This window comes from Diuraphis noxia, unplaced genomic scaffold, assembly GCF_037042655.1.
Source record: "Diuraphis noxia isolate RWA-SAM2 unplaced genomic scaffold, SU_Dnox_SAM2 contig0002, whole genome shotgun sequence".
In the NCBI taxonomy this organism is placed as follows: Eukaryota; Metazoa; Arthropoda; class Insecta; order Hemiptera; family Aphididae; genus Diuraphis; species Diuraphis noxia.
The window spans coordinates 75911033-75935155 of record NW_028301712.1 but is presented as its reverse complement, the minus strand read 5'-3'; the positions used below and the strand labels follow the sequence as shown (position 1 = coordinate 75935155).

General features: G+C 28.1%; 2 protein-coding genes across 6 annotated transcripts in view; one reads left to right on the top strand and one right to left on the bottom strand.

Annotated features, from left to right (window-relative positions):
* Window positions 1–9905: 9905 nt before the first annotated feature.
* The window catches only part of nolo (ADAMTS-like no long nerve cord), a 206766-nt gene continuing 192548 nt past the window's right edge, over window positions 9906–24123 (top strand). For 3 of the 5 annotated variants that reach the window (XM_089218554.1, XM_089218553.1, XM_089218555.1), the window contains exon 1: window positions 9906–10279. The gene's annotated coding sequence lies outside the window, so the exon portion shown is untranslated. The remainder of the gene's footprint in view (window positions 10280–24123) is intronic. The other 2 variants (XM_089218552.1, XM_089218551.1) reach the window with 1 other exon arrangement.
* Window positions 15505–22488, bottom strand: LOC149058935 (uncharacterized). Its single transcript, XM_089221151.1, has 2 exons — window positions 22313–22488; window positions 15505–19416 (listed from the first exon to the last, which is right to left on the bottom strand). The coding sequence occupies exons 1-2, from the start codon at window positions 22404–22406 to the stop codon at window positions 16382–16384; spliced, it is 3129 nt and encodes a 1042-aa protein (XP_089077277.1). The 5' UTR covers window positions 22407–22488; the 3' UTR covers window positions 15505–16381.

Below are 24123 nucleotides of genomic sequence, written 5' to 3'. Positions count from 1 at the left end.
AAATGTCAATTCTATGTTTTATAGAATATGGATAACTTGACTGTTGAACAAATTCACAATGTTAAAATGATGTACATAAATATATTCTTTATTCAATATATATATTATACAGATTTTTATATTTGTACACAAGAATACATCTGCATTATGAAAATCGGAAGCGATACTTTACTTTGTCATTGGAAACGTTAACAGAAATGTTAACGACTGAACGAAGAAGCAGATGGCGTAGCACGAATTTTATCAAAACAATAATACTTAAATAATAGACTAATAAACAATGCTCAATCATTATTTGTTTTCAGATTATTTTCTTGTGTTCTAACTTTAAATTTTTTATCTTATATACTATAAACCTATGCTTTAAATAATAAATATTAAGTACCTAAATTAAAATATGAGGTAATAATAGTTTGATTCCACAAAATGTATATAATTTTATTATAATATATATGCTTATAATTTTAGTGGTTTGAAAATACAAATATAATTTACAGTTAACTACGACATATATTGGATGCACTGATGTATTTTAATATCTAATGAATTGACTACTTATGAACCACCTTAATAATAATTAACGGAAATAAATTCCAATTTAGTTCTAATTTAAATAAAATACCGTTTATATTCTATATACTATGCGGGGTTGTATACTAGTTTAATTACAATAAAATATAGTTTCTAAGTTGTTGTAGAGATTAAACACAATGATTATTTATAATTGAAGTTATTAATAAGTTTATTGATCACAAAACCAAATATAATTTTAAATAACTATTGAACTGCTAAATAATTTCAAAAGTTATTCAGAAAAAAATTTACTGGCATGTGTGAATATTGCCTACACTTCTCGCCGTATGATCAGAACTCGTTTTGGATCTATTCATTTACCTATATTATTTTTCTGATACATCCAGTTTCATTAAACAAATAACATATATATTTTTTTTTAAATAATGATTATGCTATGTATTTGAAAATGTAGGTACCTAAGCTGTAACTCAAGTTTTAACTTAAATCAATAAAATTATAAATTATATTGGTATAGTAATACTGTTTTATATCTATTGTTTTGATTATCTATCATCGTTTTACTCTCACATAATTTTAGAATATATTTTTTAATATTTTATTATTTGGAAAATAAAATTATTTGCACAAATTCTCATTATTTTTATGTAAGAAATATTTTCACTAGTTTTGATATTAAATAAAATACGTAGGTCTCTACTTTTTAATATGATATATTATGGTATATTCAAAACTGTATTTAATATATTATTTTATAATATTATCTATGAAATATAAGTGAATAATATACATTATTTTGTGTGTATAAAATATAACAATGAATACGTAACTTTTTTTGTTTTTTGTAAGGACATATTATATAGGGAAGTACACTCCCCTTCAAAATCTCTCATGATTCACAATCCAAATGGGAATTATCCTTGACTATTCCCTCTGAATATTGAAATTACCTAGGCGTTACAAAACGCTTATTAATTATTCTAAGAATGTGGATTATACTTAAAGCCGTATCATTTAATCACATCACTCTAGCTAACTAATTATCTATGTATAAATAAAAAGCGTTATTCTAACTTAAGACGTGTTATAATACAATGATTTTAAACACGATACGAAACTAAGTAAAATAAAATAACTAGGTCTTCAGATAAATAGTATTCGGCGCTTATGTACAATAATGGTAAATGTAATAGTAAAAATAATAAAGATAGTATAGTAATAATAATATAGACAATAGGACGTGTGTAAATAATAATATAATAGTTACAATAGAAAAACCTAACTCCCCTTCTCCCACCCGTCTTCGCTGTTTACTCGGACACGACAAGGAGGGTTGTAATAATAATTGTGGTCGGTGCCTTCTTGTCGCAGTTTTATGCCGTCGAGATCGATCCCCGTGTAATCTGTACCGTCGCCGTGCGAGCTCTTCATCGCAGCCGCCGCTGGCGAACTGTTTCGTTGCGGCAGTGGCGGCGGGACGGCGGCGCATATAAACATAGAGTCCGCCACATAATTAAACCTCACTAGACGACAACGAAAAAAAATTATTACAATGGCCACCAACTCGTAAACAATTTATTAAGGGTGTTCGACGGTGTTCGGGGGTTCGGGCTATAGTTGCAAGCGGTGGGAGAGGGAGGAGGAGAGATAAGCCCGGCATTGCAGCGCTTACAATACAGCGGAGTTATTTATTTATTGTTATTTTTCCCCTCAGATACTTCTAAAACACTTCGCAGTTTAATTTTTGAGAAAAGGCAAAATCGAACGGCTTTTTAGAAAACACGGCTTAAAAAATCGGAGAAATCTTAATATCACGAAACGTGAAAATCTCTCAGCCTACGCAATCGGTAAACGCTTTAAAAGATATGTTTATTGTATTTTTTACAAATTATATAAATTTGTACTTAAAATAATTATCATTGTATTAACACCTATAAATTTCCATGGGCATCGAGTTTCTAATTTCAGTCAGTGATACGAAGTTCTTAAAAATTGTTTATGATATCATATTATTACGTTTGAACAAACAAAAATATAAAAACATTTTAAATGTAACTCATAAATTGAAATATTATAAATTAGCAACGAATCTAAGAATAAATTTATATTTTATTATTTACGAACATCATCGCTTTCAGTCAAAACAAGTTATTTACGAAAATTTAAATTTAAAATGTATAATATAAATTAATTTACTTGGTCATAGATATAATTAAGCATCCTATTTTTCTTTTAGCATATTATTCTTGTATACAAAATTATTGTTAGAGAATTACTCATTTGAATTTCGGTTTAGATACATCAACATTAAAAAAAAGTCGTCTGATTTAAATTGTACAGGAAAAAAGTGGTATCGTAACAGAACACTTTCTAGTTAATTTAAAAATTATTTGAAATTTTTAAAAGATTATGATGCTTAAGTATGTATACTCAAAAGTTGGTTCCGAAAATCAGAATTTCAATAATTAAATAATTAAATGGATAAATGAGGTTGAACGAATGGTCGACAAATTACAGTGTAATTTATAAAACAATAATAATCTGATTTACAATAAAGTGTAATCCATATTAAAATGTAAATAAACATAATATCCACTTATCGTTTGTATTTACAATTGGTAACGTATTAAATTTAAAAATGTTTTATTGAATAGGCATACTATATTTTTCTTCAGGATAAATATGAATGAATGTTAATCAACTTAAAGTTATGAAAACATACTTATAAAGTTATGATGCAATCATTAAGTATTTAAGTGGTGAAATTATAAAAATCACATACATTCTGATGAAAAATACATTAATATATTTATTTTATTATGTTTACATAATTAGGTAAATATGTTCTTTTGATTGTATGATAAGTTAAATAATAAAATAAAGAACACACTAATTTAATCAACAGTGTTTAAAGTGACTTTAAATATATTTTCATAATTCTGTGAAACAATTTTACTTTTTAAATAATTAATTATGTTTTACTTAATTTAAAGCAAATTGTCTGCTAAAATAAAAAAGTAACTTGGAATCCATTTTTTAATTAGACATCATTATATTTTTTCCTACCTTAAAGAAATGCATTTGCCATGTATAAAAAAATTTAAAGCCTGATCTCTTATGTTTTATTTCTCTTATTGAAATAAAAATAAAAATAATATAAATTAATGAAATAAATTAGGACATTTTTTTGTATTATAATACAAACTCAAAAATGATAAAAGATTAGCTATTTTACTGAAATCAATTTAATTATATATTTACAATAATGGGATAAGGTATTTTATTTTCTATTATTGCTAAATAAAATATAATTAATAGATACAATCTTTTAATTTTAGATTCTGATCAATCTGATCACAAATTTTCTCTTTTGTGGTATGTTAGTATTTTAACATAAATGTGTATAAAATATTCAAAAAATACTTTTGGAGAATCCGAGTATTGAAAAAGTAATTAAAAAATTATCAATTTAAAAAGATACGGAAAAACTCGCAACATTATTATCAGGAATATTGATTAGTGATTACAAAATTTACACTTGATTCATCTTAAAAATGCAGAGAATTTGATATAGGTAATTTTTGTTATGCGATTAGGAGGTTGTTAACTTACTTTTATAGTAATTTCTTTTCCATTTACTATTGAAAGTTATAATTCTTGATATTTAAAATGAGAGTATAATTTTGTTAAATTATAGTTTATATTAGAATTTAAAAATTATAAAAATAAGTTATGTTCATATTGAAATAAAAAATAATTGAGTAAAATGTAATATTTTTCATCAATTTCAATGTCATTAATAATCTTTATTTCGTGAATTTACTTAGATTAAGAATTTCGGTGTTGGTTTTACTGTGTTCCACAATTTTATTAAATTTGAAAATTATATTTTGCTACCTTAATAATAATACTTTTCCGCTAATCAATAATGAATTAAAAGATAGGTGATTACTGGAACACGGTTATTTGTCTCTAAATAAATTACCTAATTATAAATTAATTTATTACCTTTTTAATTCTTGTAGCGACTTTCCCGTTGAAATCATGGTTAGCGTCTGAAGTATAGGATCAGGTGACCGTTTTGTATCTTAGAATAAAAATATCTTTTTATTGTTCACTATTAATAATTCAATTTAATTTTTTTAAACACAACAACATATACGTATTTTAAATTATTATGACAAAAATTACTTTCACGAATACGTTTTTTTGCGTAGACGATCTGCGCAGTCTTTTACACTAGCCTTTGAACGTCTATAAAAAAGATAGTAATAACATGTATGTCCGCGTGACTGAAAACTCAGCTTTTTATATATAATGCTGTGTATCCGTGTGCGTGTGTTAGTGTGTATGTAATATCTTAACGTTGTATTTTGTCTTATTATATTTGCAACTTAATCTTATCCTTAATGGCTATAATTGTTGTAGTAATTTTATTATAAATTTTAAATTTAAAAATATATTATGGCTTAGGCGCACATCGTTACAAATGTATACTGCCTGATATTTATTGAGAAGGGATTGAGAGAGTATAAGAGAAATAACTTCATAAAAGTAATCACATGCATTGTTGGTATGTTGGATTTTAATAAGTTGTTTTTATCTGAAAGTTGAGAACATTTTTTTGGATCAGATCAAAGCTCAAATTTTTAATAATAATGCTAGAAAATACGCTTGAAAAATAATAAATATTGTGTATTATAAAATGCATATTTTAACTTCTATAATTATAATTTTGAAAAGAGGTCTTTTATCTGACCTGTAAAATGTCATCTTCTTTTAAATAAAAAAAATATTAACAAAATCCAACTAATTTACTGACGGTGAGAGTTTTTCTTGTAAAATATGTTTTTATACTAAAAATACACCGGTTCCAACGGAGAATGCTGGAGTACGGTATATCTTAATTTTAAACATAAAGGAAATATGAAGTAGATTGTATTTAATATAGAACATTATATTAATAACTAGTTATATAGTTAGTTTAAATACATTTTAGCATATTTTATAGGAATTATTTTATAATTATTTTTTGAATTTTCATCTTGCTTATTATAATTTAACATTGAGTCATTCATCGTTGATTATTATGATTTTTGGTTTAATTAATAACGTAGGTTAGGTACGTAAGTAAAAACTGGTTGAATAATTGATATTGTCATTCAGTACCTTAACCTAAAATTATGGCATGTAAAGTGAACATATATTTAAGTAATAGACATAAAATAACATAAACGTTATGCGAAATTGATTTATTGATTAGCTAAGATGTTAATAAAACAAAAAAGCGGGAAAGTGGTTATCGCTCTGCTGTACTCGTACATTAGGTGGTGGGGTGAACCTCTGACTAGGGTAAGTTAGATTTGATCTAACTTAATTATTAATGATAGGTATTATTGTATACGAAAAACGATTCTGAACGGAGATGATTTGTCAGTCTAGGATATATTATATTTAAATATTATCATATATTCTATTTTGAAACAAATATTTTATTTTTCAATTAAGACGCATTTTGCATAAGGCATGGATAATCAATTTTTCCAAAAACATTGCATGTAGTTATCATAATTCATAATACCTTATATTATCATAAATATACATATACCTGGTTTGAGGATAAATCGTTATCATTACGCGATTTCATAAAAATTTAAAACTCATACGCTCAAAACATTTTTCTTATAATGACGCTTCAAATTTTTTCTATAGCTATTTGAAGCAAAACTTATGGAACACTTATAGTGTTGAATTTTATAATCTTAGATATAAATAAAAACAGTATTATGAATTTTGAACTACAAAATAATTTGCAAATTTTCATGGTGTTGAAGATTTTTTGTCAATATTTGAACTACTAATATTGTTCAAATACTAATAAAAAAAATTGTGCCTTTGTATTCTTATTATTTTTTAATCACTAAGAATAACTTATGAGAAACTTTGTATTAAATTTTCAAGTATTTTGATTGGGCCAAACAAATTTTATCAACACTTCAAAAAAAAATTTCAGAAAAATTAAAAATTTCAGTTGTCTATAAATATCTCGGAAAAAGTCAAAATATTTTGAAAATGAAATCATGTAAAGAAAATGCCAATCTAAATAACTGGTAAGATTTTCACGAGTATCTACGACTTATACTTTTTGAATAATAACAAATATTTAAAATCGTTTCAGGATAAATCGTTATCGTTACGCTATTTCGTAAAAATTTAAAACTCAAACACTCAAAACATTTTTCCTATAATGACGCTTCGAGTTTTCTCTATAGCTACTTGAAGAAAAACTTATGGAAAACTTAGTGTTGTATTTTTAATCCTTAGTTATAAACATAAAAAATTTTATGATTTTTCAACTTCAAAATTACTTGCAAATTTTCTCGTTTTCGACAGATGTCGTAAAAATTTGAACTATAAACGCTTATAAAAAAAAAATTGTGACTAACGATTTTTAATTTTTTTAGCTACAATAAGAACAACTCATAAGGAACCTTGTATTAAATTTTCAAGTTTTTTTGGTCATCTCAAATTTTTTTACCGACACTTCAGAAAAAAATCTCATAAAAATCGAAAATTTCAGTGGTCTATAAATATCTCAAAAAAAGTCAAAACATTTTGAAAATTAAACTGTATATATATAACACTAACATAAACATTTGGTGAAAATTTCAAGTATTTACAGTGATTAGTTTTTGAATTACAACAAATATCGATTTGGTCCAAAACTGGTTTTGCGTAAAAATTCTCGTTTTTCTGTCATTTTTTTTTTGTTTTTCTCGATTTTTTTGAAAACTCTTGGAAAATGTTAACTTTTGACCTATATAGCGCACCAAGGATATTCACTTTTACATCGGAAACCACCCCCAACGTATGTAATTGAAGCATTATTTCGACTAGTTATGCTGTACACAGACACAAGAAAAAAAAAACATCATTGTAAAATCAATCGTTCAGAATCTAAAATAGTTTGAATATAGTATAAAAAAAAATTGTAACGCATATGGCCCTCCGCACACTATGCGATTAACACGCAACACGATTGACTTACGATATGTTATATCAATCTAATATTTAACCAATTACTAAAAATATTTTAGCAAAAACTTGTGTTAAATTAATGATCTTTTGAATCATAATAATTTAATTACACATTTAATTACTGGAAAAAAATATATAACTGAATTTACAATGCAATGCCATAAATTATTTATTTTGTAATCAATAGAAATAAATAATGATTACTTAAAGAATATTTGAATAATTATTATTTATATACCACAAACTGATATTTTGATATTTGCTAACTCATAATGATTTATATATAATACGGGTTTAGGATCATGATGGTATAATGCATATTTTAAAATTTTAAAATTTACTAATTTTGTTCTTTGTATTATATTTTAAAGTTAAAAGAATTTAATAATCAAAATTTAGCCATTGATCTTATTTTAAAAGTGTTAATCTGTATTTTGTGTGAAATATGAATATTTAATATATATACATATATAAACACTACCTTGTATTCAGAATTGGTATACAATGTAAAAAATCATAAGAATTTGATAGACAAACATCATTATAATCCTACGTGGCTTATACCAAACACTTGCGGCCTTCACTTACTTTAGAGTTTAGACCCTTAATATAGTTATTTAAATTAAATAATTGAATTTGATAATGTGTTTTGTGTGCAGGAAATCGTTGTACCTAAGTATAGTCGAATGCATCGAATCTCATCTGGTGATAAAATAAGTTAACATAATTATTGTAATATAGTTTCTTGTATCACTTGAGATCAAATGTAGTTTTTAAATGTTTTTATCGTTTTTAATTTAGCTGAGGAGGAAAATGTTAACCATATAATAGTTTTACCAAGTCGCAGGAAGGTACTTCTAATTGCATAAATCCTTGAAAGTGGCGAGTCAACCGTTTTAAATAGGACTTAAAAGTTTTAGAATAAATTTTAATTCATACGTGTGGTATATTATAGACAAAATTTGTCATTCATTAAAGTTCTCCAAAAAAAAGTTTCAGTTGCTTTTATCATGCCAATAATAATATAATCATAATTAGATCACTCGGGAATTTATTGGAATATGATGATATTATTAACAAGTTGAGTCACTTAAATGATCGTATAAAGATGTAATTTAACTTGTTAATTAATTTTAATATCATATTGATTTGATTACCATAAAGTTGTAAAAGGAGCAAATGTAGAGTATGGTAAAAATGAATAAATAGGTACACACAAAATCAGGGCACAAGGTTTGAGAGAAGATGATGTATTGGTGTCCATTTAACACTATTGGTACTTCTTCAAATATTATATATAATTTTTAAATCACTTATAAATATTATGTTATTAGGTATATTATATCCATTTCAGTAAACTGTTTTCTAAGACTTTATTACATACTTGATAATTGGGTTAGACATTCATATAATATGGATATTATCGGTTTGCCATATTATTTATTGAAATGCTGTTATTACTCGTATTTTTATTAGCGTTCATAGTTCAACTAATGAAATATCGTGAGCTAAACATTTTTCGATCGGGAGCATGTTATGTCGTATATCGAAAAAAGTTACTCATATAGCGCTAGGAAAAAAAGTAGATACCTACTTATCGTATTAATCAGAGTGTAAAACTTAAATTATCGCCAAATACTAGAAGGGCATGGGTACATGACGTATTGACGTGTATTATGTAACCTCGGCCGGTCGTAACCATCAATTATACATCATTCAGCCGAATACACGATGTAAATATTTATTTATTTATAAATAATCGTAGGTACGTTATAACAATATTATACATGGCGTGCGTGGTCACTGGTCATCATAATATTCATTCAACAACGACAACATAATATTATTGTTGAGGGAAAACCGAAAAGGGTAATCCGTCGCGGTTGGTGACGCTGTCTACTCTCCGGGAAAAATCAACGGTGGGTCGGTTGCGACAACCAGTGTCGGTGGGTGGAAGATCGAGAGAGGTATATATAGAGGTTTGGTCGTCTCTGTTCCGCGAAAACCACACTTGGGTGAGCTGGCAGTGGTGGGGTGGGCGGGAGTGGGTCGTCGGGGATGTTACGTTTTTCAAACTCTCCGCGGACGGCCGAGAGACGTCGTCGACGTGTGGTGTACGACATCCACCCCACCGCACCATAGTCATCGCGACCGACCATCGCCTCGGTTGGGGGAGCACACCCCCTGTCGGCTCGGAGCGCGTGTGAGTTTCCCCTTCGGGCGGGTGGACGGGCGCGCGCGCACCTCCACCGCTGTCACCCGTTACACTACAACGACATACTGCGCCCCCCGCGACGGAGAGCGGACACGACCGACCGGCCGGCCGGCAGAGCGACACACATATCCGACACCGGCGCCACCGACGACGCACACCACGCGCAGTACCGCACGTTTTCCCGGCGTGCACGTACGCGATAACAATAATTATTATTATATGATATTAGATTTTTAATAATAATAATAATAATATTACAGTATTTACGTATACCTACTATACGGTACCGACGATAACACTCCGTTCGCGTGAAACTGTTTTTTTCGTAATTGAAATCATCGTCTATTCGTGGTTTTTTGTACGCGTTTATTCGTGGTGTACACCCCCTTGGCCAATAACCACCGGGAGAAGTTTTGCGCGCCCACCACGTGGAAGCTGTGACGGGCCCGCCAAATCTTCACCAGCTCTCCGTCACTTTTTTTTCTCTGAAATGTAAGTATTAGGTTCTTACTATGTTATATAGATACATGCTATTTGTACATAATTATATAATGTCATCAGATACATGATCATCGTACATTTTTGATAAGGAGGACAAATATAAATTTTCTTCGAGGCGCAAGCGTTTAAAAAACCGCTAATAAATAATTTTTAATAATAGGTTTATAAATATTATCATTTATGACAGTGGTTTTCATCACCACGATTTACATATTTTATGTCTAGGTAGTGAAATACCAAAATTGTTGAGTCAAAGCTTTTATATAAACGAATATTACCATTGATAAGTACCTACCACGTGTTACAAAACTTTAAGAATAAAAATGAATGTGATCACGATCGAAAATTCGCAGGATTTGACATGATTATTTAACAAGTATAACTATAGTAAAACTATCAACAGACATCGTCCTAATAATTATTCACGCATCTGCTTCACAACTATCAGAATAATATATTATACCCCTTTACATGCTGATCATGTATATATAATAATATATCGCTGTTATAGTTATATCTCAAAACCGTGTACCTACCTATAAGTTTCGATTTGCTGTTTTGTTTCCGTGTAGGTAGCCTATTATCGAGAAACATTGGCATCCCAGTCGTTCCGACCATATTACCCATAATCAAAAGTTACCTACGCGACCACAATTATTTGTTGACTTTTTTTCCGGACAACGACGTAACGGAGTCCTATTATTATATGTTTAAACATTTTGTACACACTGACATAAACATAACCGATAAATATCGAATTCGTTCAAATCGTATATTTGTTGTTTAAGACGATTCAAGTTAACCCATAAACTTTCTAGCTGTTTCAATTGATGGTTTTTCTATTCTAAAATATATTTTTATCAGAAAAACTTTTTTCCCTAGCGACGTGAAAAATGTTTTCCAGTTTGTCTATTATACCTAAAAATACTCGTATTGTTGTGTATATTGTACATTTGTATTACGCACGTGATAAAATCGTTGGACTGAAATACACCCATGACATTTTGAAATAAAATTATATTACATATACGATATACCTATTTAATACGCGACTACAACAGTAATAAATTAGAAGACGTGTCTATATTAGAAATCACAACAAAGATTTTAATTAAAGTGGTACCACTTGTAAAAATGTAGACATTAATTAATTTAGATATTTATATTTTATAACAATAAAGGTATTAAAATTTACAAAAAAAAAAAAAAAATGAACTTTGATACTTAGACATAATATACTATTAATTCAAAAATAATCGATTAATTATTTAACCATGAACTAAAATATTGGTTATTTTGTTTTATAGTTTATTAATTTATTATTAAAATTATTATATTTTGTTAGAACCTTTTTTAGACTATACGTTAGGTAAATATTTCACAAATATTATAACAGCGGAAATTCGAGTTCTTTTGAAAAGTTTTTGATATTATTTAAAATTGCTCAATATCTACAATAAAAAAGTGAATTAGTTTAAGTGATACTCGAGTTTTCCTACATAATACATTCAAATAACTATCTATAGACTTTATAAAAAAAGATAAAGTTATGTATTTAAATAAAATATTTTTTTTACAAACTCCTCATTTATTATATTATTATTTTTGTATTTTTATTTAATTTAACAATAATATAATACTACAAACATATAAGGATAAAAAAGACTCGTCTAATAACACTATGTATATAATTTTATCTATATTAATTGTTTTACGTATACAACTGTTCAGATATATTTTTACGACGATATTAAAAAAACACGATAACCTGTAATAATTGATGAAATTGTTTTAACATCTTAACGCGACTTTAATCAAAATGGAAGCTCTTGTGAACCCAACATAAATAGCAGATACCTAATTTTATGTGGTTGGAAATATTGTGCATTTTATTTTCAACCTCTTTGAGGGTATAGTAATATGCAGATAGGTATCTAAGTAAATTATTACTAACTATACTACCTCTGTAGTTGTACAGATGGTGGAACATTTTAATATAGTTATATTATTCTCATCATCATGAGTCATTCTTTGTCACATTTTTTCATTTATCTTTATGTACTTACTTTTTTTAAATCTAACCATATATAAGCTTCATGAATATTTATTCTTATTATAGTTTAAATATTTTAATGTACAATATTAGAGATTTATGAAAACTTTAAATGCCTGTAGCATTTTTTTTTTAAACTTTAATGAGCTACCAAGAGAGTTGGGTATCTTATTAATTAAATTAGGAAATTAGTATAGGTAAGTATAATACATATATATTTAGATATATCTTTTATGATTACATAATGAATAATTATTAAATAGTTTATAAACGTCGTGTTTTTTTAATTTATGTATATTATTTATTTTGAACGAATGTAAATTATTACTTCAAATACTCGATTGCAATCTAAAATATGAGTGAAACACAAAAACATAACGAAAATATATTTTGAGCCCTCTAAAACTGTGAACTTTTCAAGAACACTATTGGTATTCAGTATATAAAAAAATATTCGAGAATATCCCAGCTATAGTAAATACCCTATAACGAAATCATATTCTGGGAGACTCCCCGTTAATGTTTTAATTCTTTGGTCCGTGTCCATAGGACCCGTTTGGAATATTAGTATTTGCTAGTCAGCTAACTGTTTAGAATATAAATCATTGTGATGAAAACTCTTGCCACTAGCCTCGTGGTAGAAGCTGTAGGTGTTTCACTAACAATAATGTACTAGTTTCGGAACAATCATCCGATGAATTTCAACACAACTCAGCAGGTAAATGAAGGAAGGCTGCGATGGTTTATTAATAGCGTAAGCGCCTGGGTCGGATGCAAAACGAAATTATGGTGGAATCGGCCGGCTTTGTTGATTGGACGAGTAGCGGATTTCAGTGATCCCTCTTCGATGATTACCTACACGGTCGTCACCTACATTGTCGTCTCATCACGATAGGAGTATGATTCACGACTATAAAACTGTGGGGGTGATCCAATCTTGGATTCAGAGGAGCAGAAATGTACAAACCCTAGCTGATCTCATTTCTTCCAAAAAAAAATACTTTTTTTTATGCACAATGTACAAATTCAAAATTCAAAAAATGTATTGGAAAATGTTCATAACACTGCTATATTATGATAAATTCATATTTGAAAGCAATATGATAAAGTTTGTAAATTATTGAAAATGGGAGTTGAGAACGATGTTGTCCAAAGTAGTTCATGGTGTTACCATGTAGGTACCTAATTATTAAAACACATTTTATAATAAATTTAAACTAAATAGACTACAATATCTTAAAAATAGATAATTCTTTTGTTAACCATATTAGTTTTTTTTATTATTATTGTAAATGGTATAAAATTAAAAATATAAATACACATAAACACAAATTTAAGTCTTGAAAAGCGCTGATATATGTGGTTATTGGTTAGGTGTTTAAGAACTTAATGGTTTTTTAATCTTAGCTTAGAGTTAAAGGCTATCTGCAGTACAACGAGATACCGAAATCTGGGTTTAACCGATGACCTGATCGTATTGAAAACGTAATTTTTTCACATGTTGTATGGTACGGATACACTGCATATTAGTGGGTGTAATTTAAAATATTTTGATCGCAGTAGCTTATATGATAAAATTATATTGACTTGAAAATTAGTGATTCTGTAAACACTGATTATATTTTCATACGCAAATGAGTCATCACTCATCGGTACACACACACACATATATATATATATATATATATATATATATGTATATATATATTATATCCACTGAGTAAAGCTTTATTGCATTGTATAAAATTAAAATGTATAGGTACATAAAGTATAGGTACATAAATTTAATACATTTATCGATGAAAAAAACACATAGATTTTTACTCCAATAATTTTAATATTATAATAATATTTTTACTTGATTATTATCAAATCATGATCCGAATTTTTCGTTCAACATAGTAGTTAATAATTAATGACTAATAAGCGGAAGATTGTAGAAACCATTTATCACATAAAAGTTTTGCCAGTTGTAAAATGATTTATGAACTAAACTATTTGGTTTATATTTCCGACCGGAAATAAACAATGACCAAGAGTGTTATTTGCGGACGTAAAATGTTTATGGGCTAGTTTTCATATTATTTAATAATGCCCGATATCACTAAATCAGTATTGATAATTTTTTAATAAATGTCTTGGCTTAAATAATATTATGTTAATAATTAAAAAATAGTATAGATCTATCTTGTATATCAAATTATTATTATCATTTTATTAGCTGCTAGTGTTAAACTATGATTGCTCAGCTCAATAATTACAATAAAACATAATAATAAATTAGATATTATAGAATAAAACCAGATTTAAAATTACATACATAATTAAAAATAATCAAAATATCCATAAACATTTCAAAATGTATAGGTAAAACTATGTTTTTTTTCAACAATCAATTAAATTTCTTAGGTTTATCTCATATTATGTTACTATAATTTGATAACACAAAGAAACAACTAAATCATTATTTTTAAAATTTTGTGAAAACGTTTAAAAATACAATTTGGTAAAAATATTAAATTAACAAATTATGACGAAGTGTTAATAATGCGTATAATTTTGTTTTAAGTTAATACTTATCAATTATAGTTGATAAAATATTTTAATGTATTAATATTTACCTATATTATAATATTTAATAATACATTCTATAGTTTGGCATTTAAATACAAAGTTAGTTAAGCCTTATCCAGTTTTCCGTAAATTTGCTTATACAAGAATGTATTTAAAAGATATTTAATGAAATGTTTTTAATTACTTAAAAATGAAGGAAACTTTACTCAAAATAGTCTGCATAGATTATTATTATACCTATTTTTTTCAAAATTAAAAATAATTTATAACATTAATACTTACTTGCTTTACATTTTTGCTGAAGAGGGCAAAGTGGTTTCAAAATGAATTGTCATTAACAGGAATCAATATGTTTAGTATATTATATATGTATTATTAATTTATTAAAATTGTGTTCTTTATAATATATTAGATTATTTAAATTCATAATTATATTATGAATAGCATATTAAAGAATTATTGGTAAATTGTACAGTTCAGCATTATCGTTATTTAAAGTAATTGATAGGAACAATTTTTTTGAAAAAATTTATCTTTTATTGAAATCGAAAAGAAAGAAGCAGATCTTAACTATTTATATCAAAATTAACGTATTCAATTTTTATACCTTGAGATTGTTATTATTATTTATATTAGACTAAGTATTGAAATTAAAAAAAAAGAGTTAATTATGAAGATAAACGCATAAACGGTTTGCTATACAGTAGGTCTTGAATGTATCTCGCCATTGTCTATTTCGGTCACTGATGTTCATAATAATAAATCTTAGACTTAACTTTTTGGTAACCAAAGTTTTTTAAATTATTTTAATAGTTATACCTAATTAATCACTGATATATGTTATTTAAAGAAAAATGTAAGATACTTATAGGTAGTAATACCTAATGATTATTAACTATTAAGGTAGTGATGTTAAAAATTAATTAAGTAATTTGTAAATACATTTATAGGGATACCATTATTTATTTAAATTTATAAAACAATTGTAATTTGAAATAACACATCTATTTTGTTTATCCGGTTGGAATACTATGCCAAAAAATGCTAGATAGTTTATACTTATGCTTGCACACAAACTAGTCAAATACTCTAGACAGGAAATATGACTCGTTCATTATGCATACTTTGCATTATTATTTATGAGAAAAAGTTCAAACAAGACGTTTTTATTGTATTGTTTATTGCTAATAAACCGTCTCGATGTTTAAGAATGGAAAATGTATATAAATCATCCAGCCTCCAGAACTAATAGAAAGACATATTTAACATTGATATTATATACAAAATTGGGCGTTAAGGCCTTAAGGGTATATAATATTGTTTAAGCTACATGTACTAGTAATAATCAAATAAATACGAACATTATTTTTTTATTTAATATGAATTCTAATAATAGTATAAAACATGTCTTTATGATAATTATTACAAATAATAATTTTAATTATAGGTGGATGATAACAGTATTTTTAAAGTTGTGGTATTTGGAAAAATTTATTCAGTAGATTTGGAATTGCCTTTACTATATATACAGCAAACGAAGTTTCACAACGGTAAAAATAGGGTGCAAATTCATGGCATAATACAAATTCTTGTTTATTCGAAGATGAGCTTGGGGCTACTGTAGTAACAAGTGGCGATGGTGTTAGGGGTATTGTCGTAGCAGGTGATGACGGTGGTAATGTGTTTGATACTTCTGTAGTTACCGGTGGAAAAGATGTATTTGAAGGCGTTGTCGTAGTAGGTGATGACGGTAGCAATGTGTTTGATGCTTCTGTAGTTACTGGTGACAGAGATGTATTTGGGCGTATTGTCGTAGCAGGTGATGACGGTGGTAATGTGTTTGATGCTTCTGTAGTTACTGGTGGCAGAGATGTATTTGAAGGTATTGTCGTAGCAGGTGATGACGGTGGTAATGTGTTTGATGCTTCTGTAGTTACTGATAGAAAAGAAGTATTTGGGCGTATTGTCGTAGCAGGTGATGACGGTGGCAATGTGTTTGATGCTTCTGTTGTTACTGGTGGAAAAGATGTATTTGAAGGTGTTGTCGTAACAGGTGATGACGGTAGCAATGTGTTTGATGCTTCTGTAGTTACTGGTGGCAGAGATGTATTTGAAGGCGTTGTCGTAGCAGGTGATGGCGGTAGCAATGTGTTTGATGCTTCTGTAGTTACTGGTGGAAAGGACGTATTTGGGCGTATTGTCGTAGCAGGTGATGACGGTAGCAATGTGTTTGATGCTTTTGTAGTTACTGGTGTCAGAGATGTATTTGAAGGTGTTGTCGTAGCAGGTGATGACGGTGGTAATGTGTTTGATGCTTCTGAAGTTACTGGTGGAAAGGACGTATTTGGGCGTATTGTCGTAGCAGGTAATAACGGTAGCAATGTGTTTGATGCTTCTGTAGTTACTGGTGGCAGAGATGTATTTGAAGGTGTTGTCGTAATAGTTGATGACGGTAGCAATGTGTTTGATGCTTCTGTAGTTACTGATAGAAAAGAAGTATTTGGGCGTATTGTCGTAGCAGGTGATGACGGTGGCAATGTGTTTGATGCTTCTGTTGTTACTGGTGGCAGAGATGTATTTGAAGGCGTTGTCGTAGCAGGTGATGGCGGTAGCAATGTGTTTGATGCTTCTGTAGTTACTGGTGACAGAGATGTATTTGGGCGTATTGTCGTAGCAGGTGATGTCGGTGGTAATGTGTTTGATGCTTCTGAAGTTACTGGTGGCAGAGATGTATTTGAAGGTGTTGTCGTAGCAGGTGATGGCGGTAGCAATGTGTTTGATGCTTCTGTAGTTACTGGTGGCAGAGATGTATTTGAAGGTGTTGTCGTAGCAGGTAATAACGGTAGCAATGTGTTTGATGCTTCTGTAGTTACTGGTGGCAGAGATGTATTTGAAGGTGTTGTCGTAGCAGGTGATGACGGTGGTAATGTGTTTGATGCTTCTGTAGTTACTGATAGAAAAGAAGTATTTGGGCGTATTGTCGTAGCAGGTGATGACGGTGGCAATGTGTTTGATGCTTCTGTTGTTACTGGTGGCAGAGATGTATTTGAAGGTGTTGTCGTAACAGTTGATGACGGTAGCAATGTGTTTGATGCTTCTGTAGTTACTGGTGGCAGAGATGTATTTGAAGGTGTTGTCGTAGCAGGTAATAACGGTAGCAATGTGTTTGATGCTTCTGTAGTTACTGGTGGCAGAGATGTATTTGAAGGTGTTGTCGTAGCAGGTGATGACGGTGGTAATGAGTTTGATGCTTCTGTAGTTACTGATAGAAAAGAAGTATTTGGGCGTATTGTCGTAGCAGGTGATGACGGTGGCAATGTGTTTGATGCTTCTGTTGTTACTGGTGGCAGAGATGTATTTGAAGGTGTTGTCGTAACAGTTGATGACGGTAGCAATGTGTTTGATGCTTCTGTAGTTACTGGTGACAGAGATGTATTTGGGCGTATTGTCGTAGCAGGTGATGTCGGTGGTAATGTGTTTGATGCTTCTGAAGTTACTGGTGGCAGAGATGTATTTGAAGGTGTTGTCGTAGCAGGTAATAACGGTAGCAATGTGTTTGATGCTTCTGTAGTTACTGGTGGCAGAGATGTATTTGAAGGTGTTGTCGTAGCAGGTGATGACGGTGGTAATGTGTTTGATGCTTCTGTAGTTACTGATAGAAAAGAAGTATTTGGGCGTATTGTCGTAGCAGGCGATGACGGTGGCAATGTGTTTGATGCTTCTGTAGTTACTGGTGGCAGAGATGTATTTGAAGGTGTTGTCGTAGCAGGTAATAACGGTAGCAATGTGTTTGATGCTTCTGTAGTTACTGGTGGCAGAGATGTATTTGAAGGTGTTGTCGTAACAGTTGATGACGGTAGCAATGTGTTTGATGCTTCTGTAGTTACTGGTAGCAGAGATGTATTTGAAGGTGTTGTCGTAGCAGGTAATAACGGTAGCAATGTGTTTGATGCTTCTGTAGTTACTGGTGGCAGAGATGTATTTGAAGGTGTTGTCGTAGCAGGTGATGACGGTGGTAATGTGTTTGATGCTTCTGTAGTTACTGATAGAAAAGAAGTATTTGGGCGTATTGTCGTAGCAGGTGATGACGGTGGCAATGTGTTTGATGCTTCTGTTGTTACTGGTGGCAGAGATGTATTTGAAGGTGTTGTCGTAACAGTTGATGACGGTAGCAATGTGTTTGATGCTTCTGTAGTTACTGGTGGCAGAGATGTATTTGAAGGTGTTGTCGTAGCAGGTGATGGCGGTAGCAATGTGTTTGATGCTTCTGTAGTTACTGGTGACAGAGATGTATTTGGGCGTATTGTCGTAGCAGGTGATGTCGGTGGTAATGTGTTTGATGCTTCTGAAGTTACTGGTGGAAAAGATGTATTTGGGCGTATTGTCGTAGCAGGTGATGACGGTGGTAATGTGTTTGATGCTTCTGTAGTTACTGGTGACAGAGATGTGATTGGAAGTATTGTAGTAGTTTCTAATACAGATAACTCATCGGAATTTTCTCCTAAATTTTGAAATATAATTTAAAATTATTAAAATAATAGTTTTGTTAAGTCTATATCAAATAGTGTTAGGTATATTTTATTTTTAAATTATGAGCGTTATAATCATGTGTTTTTTCTGAAACATTTGAGATAGAAAAAAGCTTGAAATTGCAAAGGTCTTCATAGAATGCCTTAATAGTAATTTAAAAATATTAATAATACATAATAGACACGATTATTTTTACATACAAATCTGACAAAATGCATCAAACCCCAAGTATCGAAAAATTATTTTTTTTTTTTTTTTAAATTCATAAACGTTTTCTCTTCATAGCTTACATTAAAAATTTTAATGTTCACAATCTTTTTTTTATATGCATTGATTTATCATTGAATTGAAATCTAACAAATACATTACAATAACATTTAATTAACTACCACCTTGTTTTCCTAGATTGATTTTGAATTATCTAGACTTAATAGTAGACTATAATATATTATGCATTAGTCTTAATAGTAATAGGTTGATATATAAAAAATATATTTATTTATTATTATAAATGATGAGAAATTTGAATAGTTGAACTACGTTTTTATGATTCATAAGAATTTATCATCGTTATTAAAATAAAAAGTATTTACTAACATGATTATCATGGGTTGTGTATTTGTCCGTTTCGATTAACATTTATTTTTACCTATTTAAGTAATTTATAGATATTACTTTTCATTCCACAATAATTGAACTTCAGTAGTATTTCACGACTGTACCAATTTACGACATTATAATTACTTCAATCAATTTTCAAATATAGAAAATAATAAAATACAAGGTAACACGCTATAAAAAAAATATACATCTACATTAATGTCATTAAACTACAATCCAAGTAAAATGAAGTAAAATTATATTTCTTTCTATTCTTTAAAATACCTATTTATTTTATTTAAAAAACAATAATAGACTTAACTTAACAAAGTTTAAAAATATCATTCATTTTTCCAGCGTTGACTATTGGTATTTTTTGTGTACAATCTAGGAGATTCGGTGTCGATCTATTGTTTTATAGTTGATTTCGCGTAAAAAACCTCAATCAGGAATATTATTAGGGAAATTGCATTTCGCGTTTAGATAAATTGAGTTGGTACACTTAAATCTCTTTTTCTACTCAACTAATTTATTCAAAAATCAGATAGTTTTTAAATTGCATTAATAGTTAAAAGCTTAACGACATTTTATATTTTTAACATATAAAATAAATTTAGTTTTTAAATAATAATGTTTCTAATGTATAATCTTAAGTAAGTTCATATATAAGTCATGTTTTAGTGTAAATTCTAATAACTTGAATGTAATTTTATTGTAACTATGAACATAATTTCGTTTTAAGATATAAGAGAGACAATTAAATCACTGAAATCTGAAAGTTTGTGGAAAAAAATTATTGATAAGTTGGTTTATAATGATCTAAACACTCCTATTCCCTAGGATGTAACAATATTAAAAGTATTATACATAAATATAATTTTAATTTAATCTTTTAACATCTTGGGTTCCGTTTAATTTGTCTACCAACTTAACTTAAATGGTTTTTTATGAACTTGAAATCAACGAATTTAATTTTAATTTTAAGAAATTTCATAAGTATTTTTAAATTAGTTTGATTAAAATTTTTTGAAATATTACATATTATAAAAATACTGTAAAAACACTACCTATCTCTAATTTCTATAGTGTTGGGTTTGTGAAAAATAAAGTAGGCTAGTATTATTTTGTATAAAAAATAAAAATAACTTGAACAGTTTAACGAAATATGTATGTACCTACTTAACTATAAGTCACCCAAATATTAAATTTAAATTTGAATTTTTCTTATCAACACATATAATTAACTTAACTGCGTTTCAAAAAAACCATCAACTTGCACAACATTGAGTGTTCGTGATTATTTTTTCTAAATTTATTAGAAACATTTTTCTCGATTGAATTCTCTATATGACTGAATTTTTGTCATCTATGTTGACACTTAGTTATGTTAGAAAAACTTTTGATTTTTTATGATTAATAGTACAACAACTTTACTATATGCGCTAGACATAAAATAAGTAGCTATAATCAGTCATGTGGACAGTCATATGGTACTACATTTCTAAAGTCACTATATCATCAATTTCGCCTATTTATTATAATTGATAATCTTTTTTATATTAAATTCTGAGTTTTTGAAAATATTTTTAGCAACATAATTTTTAAATTATACTAATATCAAAATTATGCCTAAAATTCTGAACAATTTTCTTAATAAACAGATTTTATAAAACGAATATAAAAGTATAAAGCATTCGTTGATATTAAAAATACTCTTAAAAATGCATGTCTTTGTTATTTGACGATTTATTTGAGTCAAAACTAAATTTTAAAATGTCGAATTTTGAATTTTCATTAAAATCCAACAAACTAAAAATGCTATGACGGGGAAAAAATGAATTTGTTTATTTTTAAGTAAATGTTAAATCATACATCATTATATTACTGTCAAAAACTTAAACATTCAAATTTTTGAAAGTAAGTTTTATCTAAGTGTAATATTTGTATAAATATAAATTTATAAGTTATTTTTCGAGATATTATTTAAATTGTGATTATTACATGGTAGGTAGTTTAAGTATTTAACTAAATAAATATTGTAGGTACGTCTATGAACAGATAGATACTATGCATCTAGGATAAGTAGGAATAGCATTGCTTGTATTTAATTGACGTTTGTGAACTATCGTATGAGTATTTAATATGTTTAATCTTTGAAATTTAAATCAACAATGGAAGTAATTTGAATAAAGCTTTTTTATAGTGTATTATTGTTGTAATATGGTTAGTTATTATAATCATTATTTTATTGTATGTAAGGTACTTACTGTTTACTGGTTTCGCAAAACTTAAATTCAACACAGCTAAAATTAAAATATATAATATCAATGAAAAATTAAAATGATGCATATTTGTCGACATTATCACTGTCGAATATTGAGGAGTAAATTTTTAAATGAAAAATTAATAAAGTGAACAAAATAATTTAACAGAAGTCCGTTCGTACGATCATGAAAGGATTGATAGACTGCAGACACAACACATCATCACAATTATATTACAGGTACGTTATGGGCGTATGGGCACCTGCGTACGATAATTTTCTCCGAAGTTCATTCATTCAGATATGAATCACCTATTAAATCAAGAAGGAAACATGACAAGTCCGTATAGACGTGTGTTTTCACCAAAACGTAATCTAAAAGGCATAAAATAACCAATATTTAACAAAAAAAAAAATTATTCCTATCAGTCACGTAAAGTAAAAATGTTCGGTTTTGTATTTTGTCTTCGTGTCGCATACGTATTTTTAATTGTTTGTATTACAAGACATGTCAATGGTAATGATTTATAAAACTATTAATATTTTGAACTTCGAGATGATAACGATACTATATAGCTTCAGAACAAATTATAAATTTTTGTTAATTAGAAATTTTCAATATTATTCGTGCTAATTTTTCAGAAATCAATAGTTAATGGATATTTATGTCATTTTATCGTAAACCTAAAATATTTTATTATCATTAGATGATTAAATAATTTTACAACATTTTTTCATTCTATAAATATAAATATAAAAAGGAATTATTCATACTCTTTTCAAACAGACTATTGTTTTATATCTTAAATCGACCATTCAAATAAATCAATTAAAATAATATTCGATTCCGATTCGGTATACCCACTTTTGTTCGCAGTAGGTACGTTGTAGGTAGCCTGCACTGTCTCGAGCAATGTAATTTATAACAAAATAATTCAACCTCTAAGCATATAAATTATATTATATAATTTCTTCGAATTTGATGCTGGTTTGTGTAAACATTATATTTTACGTTTTCTGTGACCTTATTATTTAGTTGATAAAAACTTTTATAATAACAATACAAATAGGTATTTTAAATATTTTTAAATTACCTTTAAGTGGAAAAATTATTATACTTATACCTACCTATGAAGGATTGACATAATATTTTTATATTAAAATATTATATTGGATTTACAACGATATGGATTGTTTTTTTAGAAAGTTATGTATACGACCAATTTTTTGATAGACGGAGTGTTCTGAAAGTTTCATATAGGTATAACAACTTTTTAAATTGAAAATTTTATTTATTGCTAGTACTTTAAACGTTTTTTGATCTGGAAAGTATAGTTACCCTAAACATAATGAAAAAAGTACAGTAAAAAATGATATAAGAAAAAAAAATGATAAATGTTTTTGGTACTAGTTCGATTTTACCAACTTAAAAAATAAAAACAATTAAGACTTGAAACAGTTATTAACAATAATTTATCCAAAAACAAGATGAACGTTGTATGATTTTCTAACAATTATGTAATAAATTTGTAGTTTTATTCCAATTACTTTTTCTGAAATTTTTCATTTAAATTAAAGAAAAAACATAATTATTATAATAATTTGTTAAATCAAAAATATAATGTATATCTATCTGAAAAACTTGTTGAAAGATAAGTTTTAGTTAAGTTTGAGACCTAAAATTGTACATAATATTCCAGAATGTATCTTTAATTTATTTTATATTTATATAATTTCTTTCGTTCACTCTAAATTCTTGCTTACTGCAGAATAATGTATAAACTAGTTATTAGTTATGTAATAACGGTTATATAA

Coding starts and splice junctions, on each gene's coding strand:
- LOC149058935 (XM_089221151.1), bottom strand. CDS start 22,406: ATGTCGACAAATATGCATCATTTTAATTTTTCATTGATATTATATATT. Junction 19,417..22,312: donor TTTTGCGAAACCAGTAAACA/GTAAGTACCTTA, acceptor TTCAAAATTTAG/GAGAAAATTCCGATGAGTTA.